Source organism: Stegostoma tigrinum, chromosome 12 (genome assembly GCF_030684315.1).
Source record: "Stegostoma tigrinum isolate sSteTig4 chromosome 12, sSteTig4.hap1, whole genome shotgun sequence".
Taxonomy (NCBI): Eukaryota; Metazoa; Chordata; class Chondrichthyes; order Orectolobiformes; family Stegostomatidae; genus Stegostoma; species Stegostoma tigrinum.
Genome location: NC_081365.1, coordinates 73,932,805 through 73,958,518, shown reverse-complemented (window position 1 = coordinate 73,958,518; position 25,714 = coordinate 73,932,805). Strand labels below are relative to the sequence as shown.

The following is a 25,714-nucleotide window of genomic DNA, read 5'->3' as shown; positions in this document are numbered from 1 at the left end:
CACCATTAAGACCAATGTGATATGGAGGTGATTTTGAATGTGAAGTGCAGGTAGCAAAGGTGCAAGATGGAAATTCAATGGCTACCTGACCCATAATCTTAGACCAATTACATTGGTGTCTACTTGCTGTGATTCTTGAGGAGGGATAACATTGGTGCAAGAGTTACTGTCAGTTTTATCACACAATTGACTGAAGAACTGCCTTGGAAGACACCCAAGTACAGGGATCACAAGTGCACTCCCAGCCTTGAGGTGGGGTTCTGGGAGGTGTGTATAAAAGGAGAAGAGAAAGCCTCTTTAACACAGAGCATGCATAAAACAGTCAAAATACTATGTTTGCAGGAGCTCTAAAATGCAAACAGAAAACACTCAGTGGGCTGACAGACAGAAATCAGGTTAATCTTTCAGGTCGAGGTCCTTTCTTCAGAACACCCCAAAATGAAACATTAATTCTGTTTTTTGCCCTCCTAATACTACCAGGGTACTCCCAGCACTTTCAATTCTTTTCGGCAATAGACATGGGAATACAAACAGAGCAGTAACTAAAGAAAGAAATGATCACTGATCAAGTCAAGCGATTCCTGAAGACCAGTTGGGTTTTTGCATAAAGGAGGGTGTGCGAAACAGTGCAGAAGACAAGCACAAGAAGCCATTCAGTCTCTTCAGTTTGTTCTGCCTCCAGTGATCTGTCCTTCCCAGTGAATATTGCCATCTTGATGGTTTGATTCCCAAATCTGCAATACTCCAGACGCCAGTACCACAAAGAGTACCGAGGTTTTACAGCACAGAGAAGAGGCCCTACAACCCATCATGTCCAGGTCATCTAACCTGATCCCTTTTTCCAGCACTTAGCTGGTAGGTTGTAATTAACATTAAACAAGCACTTGAAACAAATACTTTAAAAAGGCTCAAGAGTTCCCTCCTTCACTGTTCTTTTAGACAATGGAATTCCAGTTACCTACAACCCTCTGAGTGAAGGTTCTTTACCTCAAATCCTCTCTAAATCTCCTCCTTATTTTAAGACCCTGGTGTCCCCGGTTACTGATTTCTCCCCAACTAACCTGTCTCTGCCTCTCAATTTTGCACCTCAATGAGTTCCTTCCCTCAGCTTTTTGTCAGCTTTAAAGGATAACAACTCCAATCTCATAGCTGAACTGCTCCAGCCCAGGTAACATCCTTGTAAATCTCCTCTACATCCTCCCCAGAGAAATCACATCTTTCCTATAATGGGTGACTAGAGCAGCACACAATACATCGGTTGGAGCCCAACTAATATTACATACAGCTCCATTATAACCTCCCTGCTCTAGTATTCAAAGCCTGACAATAAAAGGCAAGAATCCCAAATGGCTTTGCATGATATAAGAATGTCCACTAAGCTGAATACATGTGTAGATCATGCTCACTCATTTTACATAAAATCTGTGGTGACTATTGTGGGGAATGTGTTCATTTACTTGTATATATTTTTAGTCAAACTAGCCAGGGATGTTACAACCTACTTCTGGGGCAGGTGCAATTTGAACCCAGGACTCCCAGTCCTGGGACAGGGATACCGCCACAGCACCATGAGAACTCCTCATCATTTCCTTTCAAGTTCAGTCTTCTGTAAAACATGGACATAAGAGTTACTGCCTTATTGCCACTGCCTCTGTTCGTTCCCTGTCAGAAAGAGTGACAACTGGCAAAGTCAGGGAACTTATTGATGTCGGATGTTCTCTGCTCCAAGACAAATGTCTGCTTGGGTCAATAAAGGCTGATCAGGCTGTTTTAGACCACAGCCATATTGGCAGGAATGTGTGGGGCGAAAGCAGAAATACTTACCAAAGGATGATACCATTTCCAACAGCAGCAAAGAGCTCAGTATCACTATTGGCATCCATAGGAATCAGTTGCTGACAGTCTGGATCCTTCTCCAAAGCCTTGTTGATCCAATTAACAAAGGCATACCTTTCTTCCTCTGCAATAAATAAGATCACACTTGAATGTTTTCATTGTTAGACAAATGACCAATGTGCAGAGGACTCCTGGAGCCAAAATTTTTTTTTGTTTTAACCCCTCTCTTGCACAGTGCATTTCTCAATACTGTAACACAGCAATAACTGACAGCACAAAACTCATACTGCCAAGAATTGACCAAAGATTCACTTTTGAGTACTCCTAACAACACAGACATTGTGCTTTTAAAATAAGAGGAGGAGTGGTATTAAAAGAATGCTAGCCAGCATTGCTAATTGGAATCCTTCACCCTTTGATTAATAGGCATTAGCTTCATCACGGATTATCATGGTACAATGAGATATAGGTTATTCATTTAGGGAACGGAATGCAAGGAGGAATACTTGTTATGCAGCGACTACACTGCATGTTCTTATAATAACCTCAAACGCACTGCCCATGGAAACAAATACAAATAATTATTGTAAAAGGGAACCAAGTGGGCACTTGGAGGAAAAAAACTGCTCCAGAAGGTGGGGGCAGGCACGGGTGGTGGTGGAATGACTAGATAGCAGCAGGGAGTGGGACTAATTGTTCTGTTCTATTGAGAGCTACTATGAAAGTAGTGGGCCAAAAATCGCCGCCTTATAGAACTTTCCATTCACCACATTTCCCTCACCATCTCACATCTGCCAGCAAATACCCCCATCCCATACCATGTCCCCAGCTCCTGCTCCCCTATATGATAACGTCCCCACCTGTGCAGCTGATGTACCAGTATAAGGGTTGGTTTTTGGTGACTTGCCCAACCCTGAAGCTAACTGCGGCCCTTAAGTGGATGACTAGTGCCCACTTGGGAGCATCCCCTCACTGGTATTTTACCCAACTGACCCATGCCCTCAGCCAGGCATGCCCCAGCAAGGTCAGTCTGTTTGAATCAAGTCTAGCCCACATCAGGGATGAGCTGCAGTCTCAGCAGTGACTACTCCCATCAGTTGGCGCTGCTAGGAAAGAAGTGCTAGCTTTGACCCTGATGAGCCAGCAGCTCTTGAAGAGGTGATAGAGACACCCTCACACTAGCCGACACCAACAGCTCAGATCAGGTACATTGACCTGGTGCGAAACTGAGCCTCACAACTGAATGTTGGCGTGGAGGTAAACTCCAGTTGAAACAGCTCATTGAGTGGCGAAATCCACAATGTCCAGCACGTGGGCAAGACGCTGTATTCAATGATGCTTGTGTCATCATCAATTGCATTATACACAAAAGCCATCACCCCTTTGTACTTCTCAGAAATTTGGTAATCCTTGATGGCAACACTTAGTTGCATAATTTCCTGTAAATTTTTAATAAATTGAAATAAGTTTCCCAACAGGCATTTGGGCCACTTCTCAACTGAATAGTGCATCAATCATTACAACACAATGGTGATTTCTCAAACTACTGCCAAAACCATATTAATTGTAAGGAAAAATTACGTCCAGTATGGTATATGTATGGGGAAACTGATTGAAATCTCTCAGGATAGATGTCTGTAAAATTCACTAGACATCCAATTGATTTGGATATGCATGATAATTTATTATTTCTGACTGCTGTATGCAGATTACAAAATATTAACAAATATTATAGTGAGTGACATTTAAAAGTTTTAACAGCAAAAAGTCACACAGTAAGTCTGTAAATATTATTTTCATGTTTCTTATTTGCTTAAAGTTCCACTAATGAGAAATTAAAAGGCAATTTGTGGAGGTCAGGAGTATAAGAGAGAAGGTCCTTTGCACACACAACCTAGCTAAACAGTTTGCTTTTTCTTTCCATTGCCTTGTTCTGGGATACAAACAGCTAGAGTGCCCAGAACAAAGCAAAGACTGTGCTATGTGTATACCGTCTACCACACTAGTCCCAACCTATGCTATGTTCCAACCTTTCCTGCAGATAAAAATCTAGTTCAATGATATGGAAAGAGAGAGTAGGAACTGCAGATGCTGGAGAATCTGAGATAACAGTATTTAGAGCTTGATGAACACAGCAGGCCAAGCAGAACAGCAGGAAAGCTTTTAGACGTTTCAGGCCTAGACCCTTCATCAGAAATGGGGGAGGGGAAGAGGGTTCTGAAATAAATAGGGAGAGAGAGGAGGTGGATCGAAGATGGATAGAGGAGAAGATAGGTGGACAGGAGGGAGACAGACAAGTCAAAGATGCGGGGATGGAGCCTAAGATGCTGCTTGGCCTGCTGTGTTCATCCAGCTCTACACCTTATTATCTCAATGTTGTGGAAACTTTTCCTTTCCTCCTTTGTTCTTGCATGGAGGTGTGGGCATCGCTGGCATCTCCCACCCATTCCCAAGTGCCTTTGAAGTGTCTGTCTGGGCCATTTCACAGGGTCGTTAACGATCATGTTGCTAGGAGTCTGGAGTCACATTACAAGAGTCCACAGTTTCTATGTTTTAGAACAATAAATGAAATGGAAATTGGACTGTTACAACTTAAATAAAACAAGAATGTTTTGCAACTTGAAAATCAAGTGTTGCACATGGTTGAGCTGTGCAGTACAATGTTGCTGAAAGCTAAAAAAAAAAGGAGATTTTGAGAGTAAATACCACAAGAACTGAGGGTCAACCAATGACACACGATAATATCGCACTATTGCAAGAACCAAAAAACTAGTGCTAAAAAAAGTACTTTCTACCCAGTGGTCAGGAACTTTGATCCTTTGGAATTCTGTTTAACCAATATTCTCTTTCTACCCATTACTTATGTTTTAAACCATTTGTCTTTTGTCTGTCTTTATCGAAATGGATCCCAAACATTCCTCAAGTGGTATGGTTAAGGTTGCATAGAGTAGAAATCCTTTCTTTCCATTGTTTTTGTACAAGTTAAAGCCTGTTACAATAAACAGATGTACTGTTACTTATTGATGAAAACCTAGAGTGAACTGCTTTTGTCCGGGTAGCAGCCAGTCAGGAAAATTGCTTTAGTGCACCTACTGCGCAGTTGTAACCTTGTATGCGTCGCTCTGTCCAAACTCCTCATGATCTATTATGACAAGTTATGTCACGATCTGACTGTACTGCTTGCAAAACAAAACGCTTAATTGTATTTAGGTACGTGTGACAACAATAAATCAAATCAAATTGATAATTTAGGTGGTCTCATTGCAATTGGCATTACACATGTGGACAAGTTTTGGAACAATGTGGCATAATTATCAACCCACTATTCCTAGTTAATGTGTAGGCCAGACCAGGTAAAGATGGCAAATTTTTCTTCCCTAAAAAGGGACAGAGAGTCAAAAGTGTTTTTACAATAACCAATATTGGTTATCTGGAAGCCATTAGAGGAGATTTCTGTTCCATACTTTTAAAATTCAAATTCAAATTCGCCATCTGCCATGGCGGGATTCAAATCCACGAATTCCCTGAACATGTATTTTGGACTAAACCGCAGCCACTAAATAGGGAGTTGTATGCTCAGGAACCAAGGTTGCAATCAGGCAACCTTATTAATAAATATAGCATGAACTGTATATCTGCATTCTGAAAACTATTTTAAGAGTAGACAAAGGCGATCATTATCAAATTACAGAATGGACAGCGGAGAAAGAGGCCACTTGGGCCCAATACGTCCACATATGGATTGGAAGACAAGGGCAATAGATATATAGTAACACCTTCAAGTTGCTCTCCAAGGAGCTCACCATCCTGATTTGGAAATATATCACCATTCCTTCACTGACACTGGGCCAAAATCCTAATGGCTTCTTATTAACCCACAGCAGGTGGACTGCAGCAGTTCATGACGGCAGCTCACCACCATCTCAAGGGCAACTAGAGACAGACAATAAATGCTTGCCAGCTGGTGACACTCACATCCCAGAAAATGAATTAAAACAGAAATATTTATTTTCCCGTCATAGGCCAATCCAGCTCCCCCTGAAATATATCTGACAAAAAGCATGCAAATCCACTTTTCAGCTCAAAAGTAGACAGTAGCTTACTTTGACCTAGGTGTTACAAACAGGGCTTGGCTTACCAGAGTAGGAGTGCTGAGTTCCTTCGCTAGACTTTTCAGTTCCATGAACGGCACAGATTCCCTCCTTTTTCAGGAGTTGTTTTCTGAATGTCTTTGCAACATCACTGCTCTTTAAGCCATAGAAAAGCTGTGAAAATACACGAGACAATTATTCTTACATTTCAGAGGGCAACCTCAAAAGGCAACAAAAAAATTTTGGAAATGCAGCCTATATATAAAGAAGAAACAAGATGCAGCCATATTTTGTCAGCCATACATATAAAACTAAAGTATGATTGCATCATAACATAACCAATAAAAGTACTTTGAAAAGAAAATCAACATTTGTTTTACTGTAACTAAAGTGACAACAATGAATTAGGGAAGTCAAGATGAAAATCATTTGAGTTTTCTATCACAGAAACAGGCCACTTCTTAAGGGTTTAGACCCGAAATGTCAGCTTTCCTCCTCCTCTGGTGCTGCTTGGCCTGCTCTACACCTTGTTATCTATGATAACAAAAAACTATTTTCACCTGCCAACCATGACATCTTATTCTGCTGCCCCGAGACATTTCAATTCCAATCACCTATTTCAGTTTCAAAAGAATTTATGAATTCTGTAACATTCTAAATCAGCATCCGTGTAAAGATTTTTCCCTAATCTTTATACGATAATACTTTTGTGATTACTTTTATTTCGTGCTTTCAGTAACATTATCACAACCAATGAAGAAATAGTTCAAATTTACGATAATGCTTCATCGTCTCCCTGGCTCTGGGCTCATGCTACAGCTCCAATGAAGTCCACTCTATCCTCATAACTAAGTTCATTCTTGTAATCATAATAAGCTAAGATTTGAACAATCTGATTTCCTGGGGCAAAATGCCTTCTATAATTGTGGGTTTAAAAAACAGCCACGTGTAAGTGAAAACTCATAGGAACAGCTGTGGAGATCAAGCTGTAGAAAAAGGGACAAAAGCTGAACCATCACCTGAAAGATACTTTGGCAGTAGTATCTAGTTTCAGTGATGTTCACTTACCCCTATAAACAGGCCTAACCTGTACTGCAGGGATTTTGGGGTTACAACCATAGCTCCAACCTGGAGTGACAGATCTCCACCCAGCCAAATGGTGTGTGGCTCCCTCATTCAAATCCAAAGAACACCCAGTTTTAAGCGGAGGCTCGTGGTAGGTTTCCCAGCATTGCAATGAGGCTTAGTGCTTTTGCATGGCTAGCAATCACACCTTGCACAGAAATTCATGCTCGCATGTGACCTTGACCCAAAGACATCTCAATTTAGTCTCAATTTCTCTGGATCATCCCTCATTCATTACTACACCATCTCCACAGGGATTGAATGAGAACAGGTTCAGATTAAACTGTGACCCTCAAGACAGCATTGTGGTAGCCCCCACCTCTGAGCCAGGAGACCTGGATTCAAGTCCCACATGCTCCGGACATGTATTATAACACCTCTAAACAGGTTGATTTAGAAAATATCCAAACTGGTCTTCTTCATGGAGTCAGATTTAAAAAAAAGAAAAAAAAAAGGGAGAGAATATTCGAGCAAAATTCTGGGACTGCTAGTGATCAGGAAAGGTTCAATATCAAGAAGGGAGGGAAAGGTGAGCAAGAGGCAGAGGAAGCTGGTGAGAAAAAGAAACAAAATTTTAAAAAACGCCATCATGAAAGGGCCATCGTACTGATTTTGTGTCAAGCGAGAAGATTTTTCTTGTAGGTAAAATGTAGGATTTACTGTTGATTTGTTATTCATTGATGCAGCTTTTGAAAATGAAGTAACATTTGTAATTAGTTCAAATGCAATAATTTACATATAAATGGGAATGAGGAGCATAGGATATGAAGACTTTCCAAGTACTGCTTGTCTAGGTTTGTTTGAACCAACGTAAAGTGAAAAAGAGACCAAGGCATGATTTGTTAAATATTCCCGTGCCTTGTGGAAATCGACTTCAATTATAACTGGAAATTTGGGAAATCAAAAGGGCCTTGCAACCTTCTGGTAGCACAGGAAAATCAGAAGCATGAAAAAAGGTAATCAAGCCCATCAAGTTGCTTCTATCCAGACTCCATGGACCAGATCGGCCACACAAGCTGGTGGGAGGATTCAATGATGACTGGAAAGCCAGGAACAACCTGGTCTTGGCAGTTTGAGATGACGCCCCAGCTGAGTGGAGGACTAGCAGCCTGTGAAGGGGTGCTCACTTGTGTGAGTGAGGCCAGGCAGGATATATATGCAGACCCAACCCCCGAGCCTCTATACCAGTGTAGGCCACTCTTAGATGCTGGATTGAAAAATGAAATATAGTACAGTTATCCAAATTATACGTCCAATGGGACCACAGTTTCAGCTTCTGTCACAGGATATTTCCTGAGCAAAAGTTGTATTGGCATCACAGCTTTCTGACTCATGTCAGAAAACAATTAACTCCTTCCCCCACAAGGATTCCAAGACAGTTGGCCCTTTAAAATTATTTATTTGGGGCATCATTGGCTGGTCAGTATATTTTGCCCATCCTTGCCCATGATTGCTGCAGAGTGCAGTGGAGGCCGGCACGTCGGATGCCTTCAAGGCAGCGATCGACAAATTCTTGATCTCAAAAGGAATCAAGGGCTATGGGGAGAGTACAGGGAAGTGGTGTTGAAATGCCCATCAGCCATGATTTAAATGGCGTAGTGGACTTGATGGGCTGAATGGCCTTACTTCCACTCCCATGTCTTACGGTCTTAGTTGCTCTTGCAAAGGTGGTGGCGAGGTGTTGTCTTGAACTGCTGTAGTTTACTTGTCCACAATGCCCTTATAAGAGGGAATTCCAGGATTTTGGGTCAACAATGCTGAAAGAACAGCAATATATTTCCAAGTCAATTTGGGGAGTGGCTTGGAGGCAAACTAGCAGACAGTCGTATTCCTGTTTATCTGCTGTTTTTGTCCTTTTAGACATAAGGAAGTCATGGGTTTAGAAGCTACCGTCTAAGGACCTTCGGAGAGTTCCTGCAATGCATCTTGTTGGTAACACAGATGGCTGCGACTGAGCATTGCTGGTGGAGGGAGTACATGTTGAACATGGTGGATTGTGTGCTAATCAAAAGGACACGTTTGTCCTCGATGATGTCATGCTTCTCGACTGTTAGAGCTGCACCCATCCAGGTAAGTGGGGAGTATTCCATCACACTGTTGACTTGTGCCTTGTGGACGAGCTCTGGGAAGTCAGGAGGCAAGTTAGTCACTGCAGTATTTCTAGCCTCTGACGTGCTCTTGTAGCTACTGTTCATGTGGCTGCTCCAGTTCTTTTTCTGGAGAATGGGAAATTCAGTGATGGTAATTCCATTGAATTTTTGGTTTGGCATAGTCATTGCCAGACACTTGTGGGGCATCAATATTACCAACCACTTTTCAGCCCAACCCTGGATATTGTCCAAATCTTGTTGTATTTGGACACAGGCTGCTTCAGTGTCTGAGGACTCGCAAATAGTGCTGAGCATTGTGCAATCATTGGTGAACATCCTCACTTCTGACCTTATGATGGAGGGAAGGTTACTGAAGAAGCAGCTGAAGATGGTTGGGCCTCAGACACTACTGAAGAGCTCCAGCAGAGATGGCCTGGAGCTTAGATGACTGACAACACTCCCAACAACCATGACAATCTTCCTATGAGTCACATTTGACATCAAAAACGGCGGAGATATTTCTTCTGATTCCGATGCTAGGATTCAGGGGAAAGTGGCATGTTGGAATAGATTTCTGAACAAACTCCAGGGACCAGAGTTTCAGTGATAAAAGTGTGATGGTACCTCATTCAAACCCTCTGTCCACAGAAGCTACATGTTGTTCAAAGAGCATTTCATTCATCAACAATCTTCTACTTTCTGGACTCTTGACGTTTAAATTTACATTTCTGACTCTTTCATTCTCTTGGAATGAAATCATTCTGCTCATTTCCAGAGTATATTAATTGCATTTTATTGGACTGGGTATTTAAAAGGTGTCTTTTGATAGATTGCCCCTTGTAAGTTTAAGAACATCAGCAACCTGCTGCATGAAATCAGCTATTAGCATCACAGTCAGGGATAGGACAGAGTGAACAGGGTCAGCAAACAGATCTCTCCTTAACCAGCGAGGTCAAAAGATTTTGAACTGAATGATGCAAGGTTTGAACAAGTGATTGCAAGCTAGAATAGGTGAATTCAATGTCAAATCAAACATGGAGGTGAAATAAACAGAGTGGGAAAATAAAAATATTACTTTGCTAGGGAGGGTGGAGAAAAAAAAGGGAAAATGACAAAAGAAAACTAAACTTTGTATTTCTAAAATTTCAAAACAAAACACAGACTCAGGTCTAAAGGAATGGGACGGCACAGATAGTTACCATGTAGTGCCAAACAGGCTGTTTGGCAGAAATTAACATCACTTTTAAAAAAGGTTGGACAAAATGTAACATTTTATGGCAATTTTACTTCATATCTTCTATGCAGATACAGCCCCATCATGCTTTTCAGTGCACTTGGACAGTAGTGCGGCAGGCAGCAATTTGAGGTTCTCAGGAATCGAAGAGTGGAATGGGGGAACCTTGGCTAGCAATCTTCTCGTTTTGTTTTAATTTAACCTATTTTTCTAACTGACCTGTTCAGAAGTGTTATTACATGACTCTGGACCAGGTGGAGCTTGAACCCAACCTCGTGGGACACCACCAGTGTACCACAAGAGGGTGTATCAGCCTGCAGCAGTTACCATGATGTGCACATAAAAATGATGGCTAGCACCATGAACTCCTGCAGTCACTTTGACAGCAACATCTGGCCCAACCAATAAAGGTTCAGTTTGATTCTCTTCATAACCGAAAATGCAGTGATGGGGTTTTAATATTTGAGGAACCCAGTCTTCGCAGTCAAAAATAAATCCAAACAGGCATGTTGTAACTTACTCCAACGAAGTCTTCAAAACTAATCTGGTCTTTCTGACTCCCAGCAGCTGCGAGCTCTTCTCTTATTTCACGAATTTTGTAGCCTGGCAATTGTAAATTCGCTTGTTGAAAGAGGTTATGGAGTTCGTTGTTATCAATGTATCCTGAGTTATCAGTGTCTGAAAGACAAGAATTAAAAGTTAGTAAAAGCCTTTAGATGGTCAAATGGCTTAGGACTTCCCCCTTCGTGCCCGTTTCCTGACTAGCTCGATTGTAGGATGTCTGACAGTGAAGTTTGTGCTTTATGGGATTTGAAGCTGTGGACGCCAATTGTATGCTTTGTAGGAAGTTTCTGCTCAAATTTATTTGCATTTTGCCAAACAATGTGATATTGTCCTTGCAGCCACATGTCCCCTACAGTATTTATTAGCTTTGTTTTGAGATAGTCATTGGGGACGGCAAAGATGGGTTCTGAGTGGGAGGGAGTTACACGAAAGGCAGATAACCATACAGGGCCAGCTAACTACTCAGTGACCCACTCAGTGACATTCATAGAACAGCCAGATCTTCAAGAACTTAAGTTTAATTGGCATGACCAACATGGGAGTGGTAATGGCAATAAGAGGGTGGACCATCTTCGTATTGAAAGTGATGGAATACCAGGACCTGTTGCCATCATATATAAGTTAACCTGAAGCACAATCAATGTACATTCTGGCCAGTCGGTCAGTCTTTCCTGGTGTCTCTTCCTCTTCGGTAACTACTGCTGAGGTTAGGTAATGCGATTACTCACCAATTTTTGAAAATGCTGCCTGAAGTTCTTCCAGCTCTTCATTAGAGATCTGCACTGTTTCTGCCATATTTTGTTAATGATACAAGCAAACTAATCTGAAAACAAAAGAAGAAAACTGCCTGATTAACTTTGTACTCCAAAAAATGTAATTATCCTCAACAATCCTCATTCCTTTTTTAAATATTCAAATCAACTGGTCGTATTTGACATTAGTATAAAGTTTCCCTTTCTGTTAACTCATGTTACTATAACTGAGTCAATCTTTTAACCTATGATTTGAAAGCACAAAAGAAAACGTGGCGGCCATAGCAGCAGCCACAAGGAACCTAGTAAAACACTCGGTCATAAAGTCATACAGCATGGAAACAGACCCTCCAGTCCAACTCGTCTGTACCAGCCAGACATCCCAATCTGACCTAGTCTCATTTGCCAGTATCTAGCCCATATTCCCCTAAGCCCTTCCTATTCACGTAGCCATCCAGATGCCTTTTAAAAATGGTTATAGTTGTCCGCAACTTCACACAACCCCAGCCATCCTAAGGCACTACACAAACAATCTGCATGCACCATTACCCCATAACTCCATAAATCTCAAGCGAGATGAATTATTAGTTCATTTGTTTTTGCTGCTGTTGGTCAGGGTTAAATAATTACCTGGATGCTGTTTGCATCTACTTGACCAGGCAGAGTTATTGGCTCTCCACCTTCAATCGGGCATCTCAAAAAAAAAATTACCATACTCACTCAGTGGAACTAAAAATGCCAAATCTAGATTATGTGCTGACATCCCACAGTGGGCTCGAAGCCATAACCTTGGATTTGGGATATAAAGAAAGGAAGTCTGCCATCCTTACCTGGCCCGGCCTAGATGTGACTATGGACACTTAGCAACTTAGTTGACTCTTAGCTGCCCTCCGAACTGAACTAGTAAGCCACTCAGTTAGGGATGGGAAATAAAGCAACACCCAACTCCAAGAAAGAATATAATAAGAGGTAATAATAAATAATAATAATAAAAAAAATGAGCTGAACTGACATCCTTGCCTATTGTCCTGTATAAATATCATGGAAACACACAAAGACAAATGAGCTTTTTTTTTTCAGTAATGTTTAGACTCTTGCTAGCCTTCCTATTAATATATTGTACTAATTGAGCAATTTATCCAAACTATTCTACTTGAACATGCTTCTTTAATATCCATCTCGCTGATCCTTCCTTTGGCTTGTGCGCACGTGTGTACACAAATACAACAGGTACACTACTGGACTAGCAATCCAAAGGCAAAAGATTGAAAAGATGAGAATTCAAATTCTACCACAGCACCTGGGAAACTTAAATTCAACTAAATAAATAAATCTGGAATAAGGCAAAAATACTAGTTAGTCACAGTGGCTGGGCTGTTGTTAAAAACTCATCAAGTTACCTCATGCCATTTTGAAAATCTATCTGCTCTCCTCTCCTTGGTCTGATCTATAGATCCACAGTTGTGGGTTGAAAGAGCTTTGCAAGGAAAGAAAAGCAGACAGACGGAATATCAATCTAAGCATAGAGCTTGCAGTGGGTAGAGAGAGAAGGGGAATGACAGAAAACCCAAAAATCGAACTGATCGTTCCATCTAACCAGCACCCGTGAAACTTGTAATGGTTGCACTGGTGGGGGTGATAACTGTATAGTCTTTATGGAAAGGTGCTCCTGTATTCACACTGAAGGCGCACACATGGTGTGGTGTGATACTACCACTGTCTTAAAATGGGAGAGATTTAGAACAGGCCGAGCAGCTCAGAACTGGGTACCATGAGAGGCCTATGGGACATTAGAAGTAACAGAATTGTATTCTAACACAATCTGGCCTGACAATCTTCATTCTATCATCAAACCAGGAGATCTATTCTGGTTCAATGTGGAGCACAGATGAGCAGCCCAGGATCAGCAGCAGTTATACCTAAAAATAAAAGTGCCAATGCTGTAAAACAATGTATTAAAATGACTGAGGGTACATGCTACTGAAACAGCTATAATGTTTCCACAGCAACAAAATCAGGGCGAAGCTCTACAGCCCTGCCATACTTGGTCAGAAATGAGTGAGTAATTAGGAGACCCAACAGTAAAAGGAACACCTCAACGATGAGGAGTGCCAAATACAAGGGTGAATCTGCTTTCAGCTAGAACAACTCAATTGATGACCCAACTTGGACATCGTGAGGGGTTCCTAGGATCACAGATACCAGCCTTCAGCCAATTTCATTCTCTCCAATCATCAAGAAATGGCCGTGCACACTGGATATAGTGAAGATTATGGAGGACCAACACTGCAGCTCCAGACTCAGTCACACACCTCGTGGAGTTATCTCAATACATCAGCAACATTGGCATCTATTCAGCAATGTTTAAGATTATGTCCTGCCTATGAAAGGGCATGACAAATCCTATCCAGTCAAATGCTTTACTCAGGTGGTTAGGTGAGGGGAACTGCCTTTGATATCAAGTCAGCATGTGACAAAGCATGCCATCAACACACCCGGGTAAACCAGAAAACAACAGGGATCCGGGAGAGATAACGGGAACTGCAGTTGCTGGAGAATCCAAGATAACAAAGTGTGGAGCTGGATGAACACAGCAGGCCAAGCAGCATCTCAGGAGCACAAAAGCTGATGTTTCGGGCCTAGACCCTTCATCAGAAAAGGGGGATGGGAGAGGGTTCAGAAAACAAAAGGGAGAGAGGGGGAGGGAGACCGAAGATTGACAGAGGAGAAGATAGGTGGAGAGGAGAGCATAGGTGGGGAGGGGATAGGTCAGTCCGGGGAGGACGGACAGGTCAAGGGGGCGGGATGAGGTTAGTAGGTAGGAAATGGAGGTGCGGCTTGAGGTGGGGGGTGGAGGGGATAGGTGAGAGGAAGAACAGGTTAGGGAGGCGGGGATGAGCTGGGCTAGTTTTGGGATGAGCAGTTTCACTTCGGCCTTAGTCCAAGACTAAAGGCATAAGTTTAAGGTGAGGTGAGAGGGGAACGATTTTAAAAAAGGTCCTGAGAGGTAACTTTTTCCAGAGGGTGATGTGTGTATGGAACAAGCTGCCATAGGTGGAGGAGGAGGCTGATATCTTTTTAAATGTTGTAATTGTATCTGAATAGGCATATGAATAGGAAATGTTTAAGAGGGATATGGGCCTGGCAAGTGGATGAAGTCAGATTGGGATATCAGGTCAGCGTGGGTAAATTGCACTAAAAAGGTCTGTTTCTGTGCTGTATAACTCCATGACACTCTTATATTTGCCTAAAAACTAGCTTTTGTCCTGAATCAACTGTATTTGTGCAAACATTAAAGACACTTGACATTCTATCCTGTATTCTACCCTAAATTCTAAAGTGACTCCCCTTGTCTTCATGGCAGCTCATGCAAAGTCACTATTGATCGTGTTGGGGCGGGGAGAGAAACAGAGAACAAAGCCTAACCATAACCCACCACAGTTCCAGAACCTCACAGCAACACTATGACCTTCATCACTGCAGCTATATCAATGACCTTGGTCAGTAGTAGAGATGCTCACCGATGACTGCAAGGTGTTAAAACTCTTCATTGGGCTTACTTAGAATTAACATCATATAGATGTGTGATAACATCTCATTTTTGGTTAGTGCAAAGACAGACTCAGGGAAAACTGCAAACCCTATCAAATGCAGAAATGTGTCACAAAAGCTGCATTTTCTACCTCCCGTCCTATTTTAAGAAATGCCCTCACTCCATGAGTCAATGTGAAAGAGACTTGCAGCTATATTATGATCCAGCTCAGAGATAGACTGAGGTTGGGAGGGATTTTGAAGTTTGGTCAGAATTTCAAGTCTATAAGACTGTATTTGGAATGGTGTCCAACATTGAAGAAACTTTGTTACTGCCTCAGGGAATGCAAAAGAACAATAGATTCAAACTTCAAAAGCTTACCTCAAAAATTATTTTAATTTTTCATCATGTAACTCACGCTCAAAATACTTTCAAATCCTGATGATCCTTAGCATTCGTACCCTGGGTAGCCGGGGGTGGGGAGCTGGTGCGCACACCAAGGGTGTTGTGTTATTGCCATTGGATTAATGATTCACAAATCCTGGAAACACCGAGGGCCCAGGTTTGAATCCCAAAACCTGAATGGAATTTGACTTCAAAACAAAACCTGAATTTTTTGTTTTCCTCAGAAAGAAAAATCTTAAGTTAAAACATGTTCTTGAAACTCTTGTTGACTGTTGTAAAAACCACCCAGTTCACTGATATCCTTTAGGGAAGGGAACTCCCATTCTTACCTAGTCTGGCCTACAGACCTAACTCCAGACCCACAGCAAGGTGGTTGACTCTTAACTGCCCGCTGAGATGGCCCAGCAAGCTACGAACACGTCTCCAAAGGAATGAAAAAGGGATGGTTATTCTGGCATCAACGGGGCAAAGACAGAAATGACAGTGGCAAACATGGCCTTGACTAGAACAAAAATACAAGTAAAATGCTGCTTCAACTGTAAGGTGGTTTGGGACGCTGGACAGAGGAGGTGGTGAATAAGCAAGTGTTACACCTTCTGTGATGGCATGAGAAGATGCCATAAAAGCATCAGGCATGCTGGAGCTTGTCACTGAGGGGCAAAATGCAGAGAGCTGGAGGGGAGATGCCTCTGTTGGTGGTACCCAACTGGAGATATCATATATGACAGAAAATGAGGATGTAGGTAATCTTGTTTGGAGGGTGGGGAAGAATGGGTTACAGTAGCAGTGCAGGATGAATCTTGGTTCAGGATCCCGACAACCACATTGGGGTGAATTCTTGCCCAGGGTGGGGGAGGCGGAGGAGGAGGCGAGAAAAATCAAGCATATCGAAGTCACCCTAGTCGAAGGTGGCATCACCAGAACTGATGCAGAGAAACTGACAGAATGGAATGGAATCCTTGCAGGAAGTAGGGTGTGAAGCAATGTAGTTGAAATAACTGCGGGAGTAAATAGGCTTGGATGGAGATCAATTAAAAGCCTATTGCTGGAAGTGTTAGAGTTGAAGTCAAGGAAGAGAAGAGTCAAAATTATGGTGAGAGAAGGATGGAAATTGGAATCAAAACTGATGAGCTTTTCCTGTTGGAGATGAAGGCAGGAAGCAGTACCAGCGATGTCATTGGTGTATTGGGGGGGGAAAAAAAAGTGTTGTGCTTGTAGGACTGGAACAACGAATGTCTCCCATACCCCACAAAGAGACAGCTATAACTGGAAACATACAAGTACCATAAGCACAGCTGTAACTTGGGGAAAGTGAAACACATTAAAAAGAATTGTTCCTCAGAGTGACAGCAAGCTCAGCCAGGCAAAAAGATGGCTGGTGGTGGTCTGTGACTGTTCAGGTGACTTTGGGAAGGAATTGGAGAGCCTTCAGAGGCTCCTGATGGGGGATGCACATAGGGGATTTGTACTTTCCACAGTAAAGAAGAGGCAGCTAGAGTTTGATTCCATGATTTCCAGTTTTCTAAGTCAAGCATCAGAAGAATCATAAATAAGGGGAAAGGAAACTGATCAGTCTCTGTTCCATTCACTTCTCCTTCCTTTTAATCAACAGCGTTAAAAAAAAAGAAAAACCAATTTCCATTTCCCGGACCCCCTCAGTTCTGAAGAGGAGTCACTGGACTTGAAATGTTAACTTTGTTTCTCGCTGTCCACAGATACTGTCACACCTGCTGGAGTTTCTCCAGCACTTTGTTTTTCCTTCAGATTTCTAACAGCTGCAGTACTTCGCTTTTATTTCAGGATTACTAGTCCACTGCCATTACCACTATGACACTGTCTCCCTTGAAGTTTAGTCTGTCAGGCAAGGCTTTTCTGCTTTTGTACCTTAGGAAGTTGACAAAATCTGATTACTTTTTTCAGCTAGTCTAGCTTTCATTTTGGATTTCAACTTCTACCATTGCTCTTTCTACTTTGAGATCCTTTTCTGACTACAAAAGAAATATTATACATTGCAACAACTTTGTCTCAAGTTAGCTCTGGTGATAAATCACTGCAGTCAGAAAATTCTGATAACTTTATCAATATTCTTTACACATTAAAACAGGCTCATCTGACAACTATTTTTCTTGTAAATCATGTTCTCTCCCTTATCATTTGATTGATCCTCAAAGTGAAGTAATTGTTAAAATGGTCTTTGGATATTCTTGAAAGATATCTATCTCTTCTCTTTACATTCTGTCGTTTTAAAACATGATGTGCAAGAGGTACTATAGAATAAAGGCGTTTACTTTTTTCCGATTTTTAAATTGCAAAATAATGAAGATGATTGATAATAAAGCTTTTTCATTAGAGTGGCTCATTTCAAAGAATATTTTCATCTTATTTTCCATTTACAAATTTCTATTACTGTTGAAAACAGCTGTTTCAAAATTAGCCTCCTTTTTCGATTAAAATATATTTTCAAACATTTAAAGAGTACTGAAATGATTTAAAATGAGGAAAAATGTGTATTTCATCTTTTCCAAGGTGAAGAAAAGACTAAGTGTAATTTTTCCTTTCAAGTTTGTAGTTTCATGCCTTTTAAACAATGTAATGACTTCTGCTTTTCCAAGAGATTCACATCATTTAAGAAAAAGAATGCTGGGTTTAAAGCAATTTTTGATTCACAACAAAAACATTTAACTATAAAATGATGGTTTTTAAACAAATTCAATTACGTTTGATACACCTCCCCCCCCCCCCCCCCCCCCCCCGACGCTGGTCAAAATACAATATCAGTAGAATGATTTCCTTAATCAACACCCCTTTTTGAAATGTTTTTACAGTCTTCCCTGACAATTTTAAATTATAAATGACGCACATAAAATAAATATAGCAATTTAAGCCTGCTATTAGCTTGTTAGCCTAGTTTTTCTTTAATGTAAGGCTTTTCACCCTTCCTCCATGGGACTCAACTTACTTTGTGCATCTGATATCTTGATTTATTCTGGGTTTAATGATTCAGATTTATCCCCTTGTAACTTAAGACCTTCTATGATCTTTTTCAGGATTTTTCACTATATAATGGTATTGACTTCTACTGAAGGCTTGGTAAGGGCTATTGCTTCTGTAGCCTTTTTAATTACTAGCTGCTGCTTTCATAGAAGCCAACTATCCCTGTGCACCTTTAAGTTACTGAATATTTCAAGGAACATTCACCATTTCTGACTGGAATTACTGTTTCTTTCCTCTCCTCTGATAGCCGTGTCTTTTGCAGAGCTGAAGACTTTCTTCACAAGACCAATTCCAATTGTGTAGGGGACAATGATGCCTATCTGTGGTCTGTTAGTACTAAATGCTTTAAATAATCCCAACCCTGTAGTCTGTCATCAGAAAACCCTTCTGATTTAGCCACTGAACAAAAATTCTTAAAATAGTTGTTGAAGTCTAGCTTTAATTTTCAACGACATGTTGAGTACATAATGAATAATGAGGCAGAACAAATCATATCAATCCCAAATCTAAATCTACAAAACAAGGCTGATGCCAATATTTCTGAGCCAAAAATCAGTAACCATTATCTTCCTTCACAATTTGACACAATCCTGATCAGCTATGAGTAGCATACAAGGATGAATTGGCAGCATTTCTGTACTTTGCTCCAGAGTTCAGAGATTGCATAAAGATTGATGCCAGAAGTTATTTCTCCCAGCTGCGCGCTGTTAGACTCAAAAGCAATTTATTAAAAATTGAGTAGGCAATTTATCTGCTTTCATTGCACAAATTATAGACCAGAATGCATTGCATGAGCAGCACAAATCTATAAATTCCGGTGTATCCATTTGTCCATCTAAAAGAAAAGCAATTATCTGAATGAAATAAAGTATTTTTAAAAGGTTAGACAAATAGAATGATACATAAAGTTTTATAATACGGGCAGGTAACATTGACTTGGTTGCAACAATCCAGGTAGTAGACAGCTCATACTATTCATTTCTGTCAATTCCAAGAAGCTCAGTTGAAATTGTGAACCTGACTCAAAAAAGGGTAAAATAATAAAATGTGAGGCTGGATGAACACAGCAGGCCCAGCAGCATCTCAGGAGCACAAAAGCTGACGTTTCGGGTCTAGACCCTTCATCAGAGCTCTGATGAAGGGTCTAGGCCCGAAACGTCAGCTTTTGTGCTCCTGAGATGCTGCTGGGCCTGCTGTGTTCATCCAGCCTCACATTTTATTATCTTGGATTCTCCAGCATCTGCAGTTCCCATTACCTCTGATCAAAAGGGTAAAATCCCATATTTATTTAAAAAGCTCAAAATCACTCCATTGAGCAATTTAGGGGCTTTCAAAGAGCAAACAACAACTTCATATTTTAAAACACCAATAAAAATAGAGGATCTGTATTTGCAAAGCACTTTTCATAGTCTCAAAGTCCCAAGCCATTGTAAATCCAACAAAACACTTGGAGATGTAGTTACCCATGTAATGTAGGGGCTGCAGCAATCAATGTACAGAACAATGACCCGCAAACAACATTATCCAGATTATAGGTTCCTTTTAGTTATGTTGGGTAAGGGCAAAATGGTGGCCCAGGAAACCAGGAAAATTCCCCTTCATGCACAGAATCCCTACAGTGTGGGAGCAGGCTATTCAGCTCATCGAGTTCACAGTGGCCCTCAGAACTGCATCCTGCCTAGACCCATCCTCTACCCTATCTCTGTAACCCTACATTTCCCATAGCTAATCCTACTCGCCTGTGCATCCCTGAATTTCATTGTCTAAAGGAATAGTGCCAGATGACTGGAGGATAGCAAATGTGGTTCCCCCGTTCAAGAAGGGGAGTAGAGACAACCCTGGTAATTATAGACCAGCAAGCCTTACCTCAGTTGTTGGTAAAGTATTGGAAAAGGTTATAAGGGATAGGATTTATAATCATCCAGAAAATAATAAATTGATTAGGGATAGTCAGCATTGTTTTGTGAAGGGAAGGTCGTGCCTCACAAACCTTATTGAATTCTTTGAGAAGGTGACCAAACAGGTAGCTGAGTGTAAACCAGTTGATGTGGTGTATATGGATTTCAGCAAGGCGTTCGATAAGGTTTCCCACAATAGGCTATTGTACAAAACACAGAGGAATGGAATTGTGGGAGATATAGCAGTTTGGATCGGAAATTGGCTTGCTGAAAGAAGACAGAGGATGGTAGTTGATGGGGAATGTTCATCCTGGAGACCAGTTACTAGTGGTGTATCACAAGGGTCAGTGTTGGGTCCATTGCTGTTTGTCATTTTTATAAATGACCTGGATGAGGGCGTGGAAGGATGGGTTAGTAAATTTGCAGACGACACTAAGGTCGGAGAGTTGTGGATAGTGACGAAGGATGCTGTAGGTTGCAGAGAGACATACATAAGCTGCAGAGCTGGGCTGAGAAGTGGCAAATGGAGTTTAATGCAGACAAGTGTGAGGTGATGCACTTTGGTAGGAGTAACCAGAAGGCAAAGTACAGGGATAATGGTAAGATTCTTAGCAGTGTAGATGAGCAGAGAGATCTCGGTGTCCACGTACACAGATCCTTGAAAGTTGCCACCCAGGTTGACATGACTGTTAAGAAGGCATACAGTGTTTTAGCTTTTATTAATAGAGGGATCGAGTTCCAAAACCAAGAGGTTATGGTGAAGCTGTACAAAACTCTGGTGCGGCCGCACTTGGAGTATTGTGTACAGTTCTGGTCACCGCATTATAAGAAGTATGTGGAAGCTTTGGAAAGGGTGCAGAGGAGATTTACTAGGATGTTGCCTGGTATGGAGGGAAGGTCTTACGAGGAAAGGCTGAGGGACTTGAGGCTGTTTTCATTAGAGAGAAGAAGGTTGAGAGGTGACTTAATTGAAACGTATAAAATAATCAGAGGGTTAGATAGGGTGGATGGGGAGAGCCTTTTTCCTAGGATGGTGACGGCAAGCACGAGGGAGCATAGTTTTAAATTGAGGGGTGAAAGATATAGGACAGATGTCAGAGGTAGTTTCTTTACTCAGAGTAGAAGGGAATGGAACACTTTGCTTGCAATGGTAGTAGATTTGCCAACTTTAGGTACATTTAAGTCGTCATTGGATAAGCATATGGACGTACATGGAATAGTGTAGGTTAGATGGGCTTGAGATCGGTATGACAGGTCTGCACAACATCGAGGGCCGAAGGGCCTGTACTGTGCTGTAATGTTCTATGTTCTATGAATACCATAAGCAATTTAGCATGGCTAATCGCCTAAGCTGCACATCTTTGTACTGTGGGGGAAACCCACGCACCCGGAGGAATCCCATGCAGACATGGAGAGAATATGGAAACTCCACACAGATGGTCGCCAAAGGGTGAAGTCCAGACACTTTCAGGCAGCTGTGCTAACCACTGAGCTACCATGCCACCTGAACTTCACAAAAATGGCAGTAGATTTTTGGATGCACCCAAGAGGGGAGGTAGATCCTTTGTTTAATGTTGTATCCAAAAGATGACACCTTCGATACGTAGCACGCTCTCCAGTGTGTCAGCCTGATTTACATAGTCATCTTTTACTAGTAGGACTTCAGCCCTGAACCTTCTGTCAGTCCATCATCATGAGTGCTACTACCGAATTACAACTGAACAAAACACAGTATTGCCAAAAACTGTGCAGATGACATCCTAGCACATTTCTCAAACTTATTAAAAGGTGAAGGCACTCTAATATGACATGACAAGGTTCAGATCTTTAAACTCTAGCTAGGTCAGTGAACAAAAGGTTGGCGTCAATTTCTGGACATATGTTAGACCGCAGGGACCCACTTGTAATTGCAGTGCTGGTGTCCCTACCCCATATTGGGAGGCCCAGGTTCAAGTCCCATCTCCTCCAGAGGTGTGTAATACATGTCTGAACAGGTTGATTAGAAAAAAACTAGACTGCAGTACAGATGTTGGCAGGATACCTTTTGGTATGATATCAGCAAGTCCTATTTTGTTTGAACTGGTAAGCTGCTTAGAGACAGCATCATGTTAAAGGCAGTGAGAAATTTGCATTGGAGCAGACACTGATCATGGGAGGAGTAAGGCATTGTACTAATTTCAGTGCAGTTGTAATGGCTGGTGAGATTTTAAATTCAATTAATAAAATTTGGAATTGAAAGCAAGTGGTTACGAATGTTGGCCAGGACAACCAGTGTAAGAATTCATCTCGTTCTCTAATCTCTTTGCAGGAAGAAAGCTTGCCATCCTTACCCAGTCTGGCCTACATGTAGCTCCAGACTCTCAGTAGCATGGTTTACTCTTAACTGCTCTGTAAAAGCACAAGAGTCAGAGCACAGAGAAGACCCTTCAGCACATCAATGACAATTACCACCACTAAATGGTTCAATAAGGGTCTCTGTTCAGGGACGGGAAACATGCTGGCCTTGCCAGTCACATGCACATCCTGAAGATATATTTGTGAAACATGGTAGTGTATTGAAAGGAATTATGTTTAGTCAGGGCAAAGTGCCGAGCACAGTAGCAGATTTGAGCAACAGAATAATATTTTGTGTGCACTCATACAGCGAGGAAATAATCATATGGAAACCCAGCATGTACAAAATTACACAATGACAGAAGATACGTGAAATCTGGTTGCACAGGTTGAGAGCAAATTAAGGAAGCAGCAATGATGCTGATTGGCTCCCCGAGCAGTTTCAGTGTCAATGCCAATGCCAATTCCTACATCAGGACACAGACTACACTTCAGAAAGTAATCCAAATGTATGTAAAACACAGAGATCCCAGGGCGTCAAGCATTATATAAACACAGCATTTTTAATTGTATATCTCACTGTATAGCCTTGGAGTTTCCAGTGAGATCACAGACTAGATAAATTATTATTATCACCATTGAAATTCAGCCCAAATCAACCCCATGTGAGTTTAAAATAAAGATTAGGCATCAAGTCAGAAATCAGACTCTCTGATCAATATTTTTTTGAAAGCTATTTTGTTATACAGAATTAAGCATTTCCTACCAGATGTAAAGTACTTATCGAAATGTATTCTTGGAAAATACAAAATATTCTGCTAGACCGGTCCAAAAATGTGCCTGAAATTGAACTGTAAATAATTTATTAGATGATATTTCAATTGACAAGTTGTTAAGAGTGGTTTCCGTCAAGTCAGCGCTTAACAGCAAAGCAGGAACAGGAAATGACTAATACGTAGGTTCCATTTTGTCTTTTAAGATTCATTTTGTGATATGAGTGAGTATATGATAAGCTAAGAAAGCAAGATTGCATGGCTGAACTTTTAATCACACCAGTTCAGAGTCATGCACTGTAAAAATAACAAAATAATTCATTTTATGGGGACTAAAATCTTGCAGGTATGGGGAAGGAAAGACTTCTCAAGCCACCACTGTATTTAAGACCAACCGTGTAGAAGGAAGCAGATCTTACGTACAAAAATGGATTTAACAACAAATGGCAAACTTTTCTCGGCATTGGTGCTAAACAAAAAAAAGATGAATATTCATTAATGCAATTTTTTTTCCTCTAATTGAAACAAATTTCCTTTGTTGGAAGTCTCTAATCCATGAAGAGATGTAAGTTTCTAGCAAGGAAAGGGCTGTTCAGTCCACCTTGCTTTGCAAAAATAATCACTCTATTTTGCTCTCTCTTCACAGATCTCTATCTTTGACCAACTCAAAAATATTTACCTATTTTTCCCTGTTTCAATTTTTCAGTGTGGAAAATCATACAGTGCTCCAATCACCTTCTTTGTAAAACAAACAGGTTAAAAAATCAAGGGAAAAAAAAAATCACTGCTTCAATTTTTCCTTATCTTAGAACTGTTCAAATATCTTCTGTAGTCAGTTTCCCACAACTTAAACTAATCACTGCTTCTGCTTGAATATGAAATTTGAATAGAAGAGATCCTGTTTTTAAATTCCAAATTTGCACTTGCACCTACATAACGTTGTAAAGTATTTTCTCCAACTTTCACACAAATTTAAAATCAATGGAAATGATGCAACAGCAAGTCAGTTTTGGGTGAAACGTCATTCTTGGGGCAATTCTGCCAAATTTAGAAACAGTTTGGGCCTTCTCATATTGGCAAACAGGATGTGGACTATGAGTAAATTTTACCCCATTTGCTACGCCAAATTGGAGAGGCTGTAAAACACAAAAAAAGTGGAAGAATTTTGTTCAGTCAAGAAGTTAAAAACGAAGCTTTGTAAGCATTTACAAGGTTATGTTCTTCTCAAAAGCATCTAAAATGAAGTCACTAATACTTGCTTTGTATAAAAATTACTCCAAAAGCTACTTGCACAATATGCCCTTTGGTTTCAATGATTGAGAAACACATGGCTGGCAGGTCCACTTGATGGGAGTGTCCCTCTTTTTAAACCTTTAGTTGAAACCATTTAGTAGACCTTAAAAATCTCATGGAGAGTAGAAATAACCACTAATTCATCTTTACCAGACCTCTGCTTCAGCTGTCCCATCTATTCCCCTTCTCACCACACCCTCTAAATGCAACAGCATTGAACTCCACATCAGCCACTAGTTCATCCGGCTCACTCAACTTCACGCTATCTACTCAATGAAGCCTTCACCAATATTTCTCCTACATCTACCTTGAGCCCTTTAAATATCAGCCTCATGGTTGAAACCTCCCACTTGACACTTTTATCACAGCTCTGTAAAATAAAATTGTTTCCTCAGCCCCAGACATAGGAACAGTTAATAAATCTTCACCCTTCAAAAAACTGTTTCCATCTCTAGTCACCCACTTCAAGAATCCCACCTTCAATCCTCTCATTTCTCCAAAGGACCAACTGTGTAAGCTTGTCTTACGTATCATATGAAATGCAACTTGGCTTTACAAATAAGCTCCAACCTTTTCCACTGGAATTCCTTCATACAGGAACTTTTAATCTCACACACACACACACACACACACACACACACACACACACCCCTCCAGTAATGCTGATTTACTACATTATCTATGTTGCTACTTAAACCAACTTGTATTTCCAACAGGATCTGTGCATTTATGTATTCTTTTCATTTCACTATTCCTATCTAACTACCTAGTTACTAACAGCACCATTTATAAT

The 25,714-nt window shown here is 41.0% G+C and overlaps 1 protein-coding gene across 4 annotated transcripts in view; it reads right to left on the bottom strand.

Annotated features, from left to right (window-relative positions):
* Positions 1 to 25,714, bottom strand: part of LOC125456812 (plastin-2-like) — a 71,867-nt gene that overhangs the window by 31,980 nt on the left and 14,173 nt on the right. For all 4 annotated transcript variants that reach the window (XM_059650437.1, XM_059650435.1, XM_048540237.2 and 1 more), the window contains exons 2-5: positions 11,669 to 11,763; positions 10,897 to 11,054; positions 5,975 to 6,101; positions 1,825 to 1,960 (exon numbers count right to left, since the gene is read on the bottom strand). In XM_059650437.1, coding sequence (XP_059506420.1) covers positions 1,825 to 1,960; positions 5,975 to 6,101; positions 10,897 to 11,054; positions 11,669 to 11,735 — 488 coding nt within the window. In that variant the 5' untranslated portion in view covers positions 11,736 to 11,763. The remainder of the gene's footprint in view (positions 1 to 1,824; positions 1,961 to 5,974; positions 6,102 to 10,896; positions 11,055 to 11,668; positions 11,764 to 25,714) is intronic.